Raw genomic sequence first — 5,941 nt, 5'->3', positions numbered from 1 at the left:
ATGTTCTAACCAAATAAAATGCACATTGAAACAATTGTCTACTTTGCTACCATTCTGAGAGCTAAAGAAGATTCTATTTCATTTTAGTGTAACTATTTATGTTAGCGTATCGTAAGACAAAGATTGTGAAAAGGCAACAGAAGACATTAGTCTATCTTATCTTTACTACAAACACCGACTTCTCCAACAACTAACTTTGTTTAGATTTTGAACATGACCGCACTCTGTAGGTATTCATTTGTCAATTTGCTTATATATTTATTATTTATGTACAGCATTGTGTGACCAAAAAAATTTTCTTGATTTGTTGAGCAAAAAATATTTTCTTTTTGTTGGCATGATGATGTATTTTCTTGCTCCAATATAAATAATGCATGTGGCAATTGTTGTGCATCATTGTTAGCAGCTTTCCCGTTACCTCCACAAGCACAATGTAGCCAATTCTGGAAAATCAGAGGGCAGCACACACAAAACCTTCAGCATGATGTATGTCTATTGGCATTGCTGATGTTGTACAACATACATTGTTTGAAAAGTCGATGCGCAATGACAAAATGTCTGGTGATGGACCACTGGAACAATGATGGGAAGTAGGTTGTTTTAGTTATTGGACGAATCTATCATGATAAATCGTAAAGTTTAATAATTTTACTTTATTTGATATAAAAAGAAAATGTTGCACATAACTTAATTACTACCACATCAGCACCAAAGCCATAAAAGGCCTTTAACAAGCACAAATGAGAACAGAATAACAGAGTAGAAAAGGGCTACATATACTACATGTAGATATGTGAAAATAAGTGAATATAAGTATGGTTTATGTAAAAAAAAATCAGTGTTGAAAATCCTGAATGTTTTATGTATGTAGGTATGTTTTAATTTGATCAATATATTCACTCAAAATTGAGCACAGTACAAGCTGAAACAGTTCGAGATTTTGCATATAAAAGTATTCCTATCTAGAACAAGTTTGTTCTCTATAGCTGCAGATGAATTGGCAATGAGGTAGAGGGCACGCCAGATGCCATCTGGCGTGACTTCCCTTCATTGCCAGTTCACCCACAGCTATGGGGAACAACCTTGCTCTATGCCTATCTAGATATTGTTTGTATTAGAAAGCCTCAGGAAGCATTTTTGCTCTGCCATTTCTTACTCCCTGCAAACTCCTCTTGGAGATCCTTGATCTAAAATAAAAACAATCATAGCATGTGTATTTACATCTCCTTGAACTTGTAAAGTACTGTGAATGCAGTATTCAAGTGGCATTATTTGCGACAATTTTTGACTTTGACAAGAATACTATTTGTTAATTTAATGAAGTAGATTGGAAAGTTACATTGGACATTGTGATTAGCTGGAAGGTAATTTGGCGATCTCAAAGAACCGGACAAATCTGCTTTTGCTAGTTCCTGACTTTATTACTGTTTTTACAGTAGTTTTATTTCACAATTATTTCCTGACTTCATATATCTTCTCCAATCCTACATTGCTCAACTGACTTAGCCCATAGAGTTGACTTGTACAAGACAACAGCGAAATTAGTCCAAGTACTCAGTCTATGAATCGGATGGTGTTGTGGCACCTTGTTATCAATCTCTCAAAGAGTTGATAACAACTCCAGAGATGCTCCCAAATCCTGATTAGAGATTTGCACATTACATCAAATCACCAATCATGAGATTGGCATTAAAGCACCATAAAAATGGATTACCCAGTTTGTAAATTAAATCAAATTAAAACCATCAATTACATAGTGGATGATGGTTTTAATTTCATTTTATTTGAAAGCTGAGCAGTCACCCTTCTAAGTGATTTGATTTGGAGCAAAACGCATGCCAGCGATTTGATATGCTTTACAAATCTGGAATCAAAGACTTGGGAGCATCGCTGCACAACTTTCTCCAATTCAGACACTGAGCACTTACACTAAAGTGACACAAAAGCATCATGCAACAGGGTTCTAATTTTAAAACTGAGTTACTGAATATTACCACTCACCGGACTGTTAGGTATGAAAGTAACATCAGGTGTCTGAGTTACATCTATAATGCTGTCGTTTGTGGCGTTTCGTAGATGCTCCCCACATCTATGGAAGCTCACATAGCCTCTGCTCTTACTCCTACCCATCCTGAGCAAGCACTGCGTTTCCTCCTTATCTTGAGCTATAAATCAGAATGCTCGAGGCATTGAACGTTTGGCTGGGTGTGAACAGGCAACTTAACAAATATCGCAGTTGGCAGCAAATAATTTGTTTCTGAAACCTAATCCTGCCTACACAAGGGGTTCTTCTGCATTATCCTACTATAACTTCACGTTTTTCTAGCTACTAATCTAGGGCTATAAATGGCTTGAAGATTCGCCTACCAATGAAATTCCACATTTAACCATAATTAATATTGCACGATTTGCCTAAAATTTTATTGCTGGTTATGTGAGTGAGTACCTCCGTGTTACTATCAGATGTATTGTCTTGAGGATGCGGTCTCTTTGTTGGATTCTGTGACTAAAAATATAAACAATACGTAAATTATGTATATCGACACCATGTGACAACATATATGAATTTATGCACATGTATAGCATATTTATATTTGTGGGCACAATCTAACTAAATTTAAATTGGCAAAAGAGTCCAAACAAAGGCCTTGTTGCCAGAGCTCCAAAACAAGCTTTCATTCTATCTTGCTTTTAATGATTGTTTTTGCAAATTTTAGGTGTGAAATATTCAATGTAAAATAAAATATTACGTCCAAGTTTAACCAAAGGTGTGAACTGCGATATAATACTATCTGGCGCATGTGTGAGGCCTCACGATGAGAAATTCTCAAGAAAAATGAGACAGATTGCCGTAAACTTCACTGGCTATTGGGTCAAGGATATGGTATCTGAGCATTCCAATCAAGTCTGTGTTTCTTTGCAATTCTACCAAATTTCTATGAGAGTGTAGATGAATAAAAGAAGAGAAAATGTTTTTGAACTTTGATGTACTGTGAGACCGAAAGCAAAGTATCGAATACAGCTTAGACATGTCGCAACCCTCACAGTAGTGTAGACTTAGATTTACTGCATTCTCTGATTTTGGCTTACAAGAATATAAATGTGCACGCATGCTTTTGTTACAAGATAGCTATTTCAGAAATAAAACAATTTAAAATCCATAAAAGTAATAAATATTATTCATCATCTCTATGTAAAATCCATACTATACTATCTGTGCATTTGCAAAGACATGGAAGGATAGCCCTGTCTAAATATATTGGACATACAATGACCGAGTTTTGCTGTCCAAAAATATCCCTTATAATAGGCTGAGTAAAATATTCTTGGTGTACCGGTAACTTACCCTCCGCTGTTCTTTGTACTTTTCCTTCTGGGTTTGCTGTCTTTCAGGGCCGTACATGCAGCCATACTCTTTTTCTTCGCCATACTCTTTTTCTTCGCCATACATACATAAATAGCTTTGACTGTCATGGATGACGTTCTTACCTCTCCAAATATCTTCACCTTGCTAAATTAGAGCAGATAAAATTTTAAAATTAAGAAACATGGTACAGATTTTTTAGATTCATTAGCTGAAGACGTTGTAGGTTTTTAGCCTTACTTGATTGCTAACACTCAATTGGGAACTAACTGCTGCATGTATATGATGCTTGATACATTTATTGCTTGCTTGATTGTAGTTATTAATATATACAATGATTTTTAATGTCATCTCAATTGCATGCCAATGCTTGTACACTGAAGTCCATGTATATCTTCTAATCAAGGCTGCACTATAAGCTTGATCGTAATCCACTGCATGTCTGTATATACCCGAATATCCACTTCGTCAAATTAAGCTTAAAAGTTGAGTGTCTATAGAGAGTAATCCTTTATTGCTGAGACTTAGATGGTGTGTATCCAGTGTGAGTTGCTAGTGAACTGATGAAAATTGTGTCAACTCTGCTTCAAGTAGGGCCTGTGACGTCATAGATCACATGGTACAAAAATAAACCAAAAAGGGCTCCATCAAACTGCAGCATAAAAACATATAAGCTACTATTGACATGTACTTCTATTGCACAACAACCAAGCATAGGCCTACATTTTACAATCAAGGTTACACTTCAACATCAATATTACACTAAAATATCCGAGGTATAAAATGTTCATTTTTAACGCAAGATCACAAATTAGGCAGTGAAGAAAAAGTGCTTTAAGGATATGAGATTACCTTCAAAAAGTCTTTCATGCTTGTTGAATATGCCGTCCTCATGGTTTGTGTAAAACTTGTTGCCATATTCGATTTCATGGGCTTTGATAGCTTGCTCAGACTCGTCTAACAATGAGGCAAGAAGGAGCGGCATAATGCTTAAATGCACTGCAATTAAAAATATATATTTGGTAGGCCCTCAGGCTCCTCGTAGAAGTTGACTGTCGTCAGCGATCATGTCATTCAGCTATCGAGGCTTCGATAACCTACCGACATGATTGCCGACTACAGGCACAGGAGGCCTGTAGGTAGGTCTATATAGAAGATGAAATGATGAATACAAAAAGTCAGTTATGAATACATGATGACCCACTGAGCTCTTGAAGCAATATGAATATGCAGTGCATTTCAATTAATTTTTTAAGACAAATTGCAAGCAGTAAGCGACTCTGACTACTGAGGACTACTGATCACAGGCAGGCTGTCTAGTCCAAAAATATAACTGCCCTGCATTGCAGAAGACTACAAAAACTTGCTTTACCTTGCCTCCTCTCCTACACTTTTTGTGAACCAAACAGATGAGATACAGCCTAGGCCTGGCGGTGCTACTGACAGCGCACCATTGTAGTAACAAGTTCAAATAAAATTTGAGATACACAATTAAATGGTTGTTCCTTAGGTAGCTACATACTGTCGTTGCTTCAAAATGTCCTACAGTTGAGACTTGGTAGTAATATAAAGTTAGTTGTTAAAAAAGTGTGTGCTTGCAGCAAATACAGTAAAGATAAAAAACTGATATCTTCTGTTGCCTTCATTTTTACAATCAATGCCTAACGAGATGCTAATACTAATATTTACAGTGAATTAAAATAGAATCATTTTAGGCTCTCAGAATGGTAACAAAGTGGACAACCGTTTTAATATGCATTTTCTTTGTTCAGAACATAATCGTAACTTTTCAATATTTTATGTAATACCGCTTTACAAAAGTGTATTCATATTAAAAAAATATATAACTATTTTTCAAATATAAACGAATACAGAATAACTAATGGTGTATTTTTGAGAAGATTTTTTCCGTTTTGTGAGCGTGTTACCATTTATTCTTAACAAGAAAAAACTACGATAAACAGCTATGTAAATACTCTATGTTATTTTGCTAAAAGAACTCATATTTGTAATTAAAAATTTGCTTGGAAAAGATGCTTACGTGATATTTTGTTAAACAAATAGATAACTACTCGATTTATCAACAACTAAACGTTTGCAGTGGTTCGACTAACTTTAAAGCTTTTGTATTTCCGGATTAAGCTCCACCCCTACAAAACGACCCAGAAACTGACCAGGTTTTGAGCCACTGCAATTATACCTGACCCCTTCCAATAAATAATTGTTTTGATAGACTTTAACGCATAGCGTAATATCCTTACACTCATGCAAACAATCGTCCATACATGTAGTTATCTTCACCGTAAACATAAGTAATCGTGGCAGCTTATAGGCTATTAGCCAATAACGTACGAATATCAATGATATATCGATATACGCACCGGCACCTTACGCCTAGAATAGCTTAATGCTAGGGTCATGGCCAATGGATTGATCGCTGAAGCGCGCATTTCGTTTGCAATTGTTGTTTACAACCGAAAAGTACCACCATAGTACAGGAAAAAGCAGGTAATCTGCGACTATGTATTTATTTCCATCACATTGACTGTAGAGTAACCATGTTTCTACAAAGCTCAA

The 5,941-nt window shown here is 35.8% G+C and overlaps 1 protein-coding gene across 2 annotated transcripts; it reads right to left on the bottom strand.

Moving 5' to 3' along the window:
• Window positions 1-1,109: 1,109 nt before the first annotated feature.
• LOC137390133 (uncharacterized) lies at window positions 1,110-5,499 on the bottom strand. 2 transcript variants are annotated; one of them, XM_068076401.1, is made up of 6 exons: window positions 5,406-5,499; window positions 4,217-4,363; window positions 3,347-3,511; window positions 2,447-2,506; window positions 2,002-2,165; window positions 1,110-1,187 (listed from the first exon to the last, which is right to left on the bottom strand). In XM_068076401.1, the coding sequence occupies exons 2-5, from the start codon at window positions 4,292-4,294 to the stop codon at window positions 2,100-2,102; spliced, it is 369 nt and encodes a 122-aa protein (XP_067932502.1). In that variant the 5' UTR covers window positions 4,295-4,363; window positions 5,406-5,499; the 3' UTR covers window positions 1,110-1,187; window positions 2,002-2,099. The 2 variants fall into 2 exon arrangements, with proteins under 2 accessions (XP_067932502.1, XP_067932503.1); XM_068076402.1 differs by having other exon boundaries at window positions 4,217-4,321; window positions 5,406-5,480.
• Window positions 5,500-5,941: the final 442 nt, after the last annotated feature.

Source organism: Watersipora subatra, chromosome 3, assembly GCF_963576615.1.
Source record: "Watersipora subatra chromosome 3, tzWatSuba1.1, whole genome shotgun sequence".
Lineage (NCBI taxonomy): Eukaryota > Metazoa > Bryozoa > Gymnolaemata > Cheilostomatida > Watersiporidae > Watersipora > Watersipora subatra.
Note: the sequence above shows the minus strand (reverse complement) of the source record. Positions and strands in the feature narration are given on the sequence as shown.

Excerpts from the sequence above, each read along its gene's own strand:
- LOC137390133 (XM_068076401.1), bottom strand. The coding sequence starts at position 4,294 with ATGAAATCGAATATGGCAACAAGTTTTACACAAACCATGAGGACGGCA. Across the intron at positions 2,507-3,346 it reads AGTACAAAGAACAGCGGAGG|TCACAGAATCCAACAAAGAG; the intron begins GTAAGTTACCGG and ends TTATATTTTTAG. Across the intron at positions 2,166-2,446 it reads CATCTGATAGTAACACGGAG|CTCAAGATAAGGAGGAAACG; the intron begins GTACTCACTCAC and ends TCTGATTTATAG.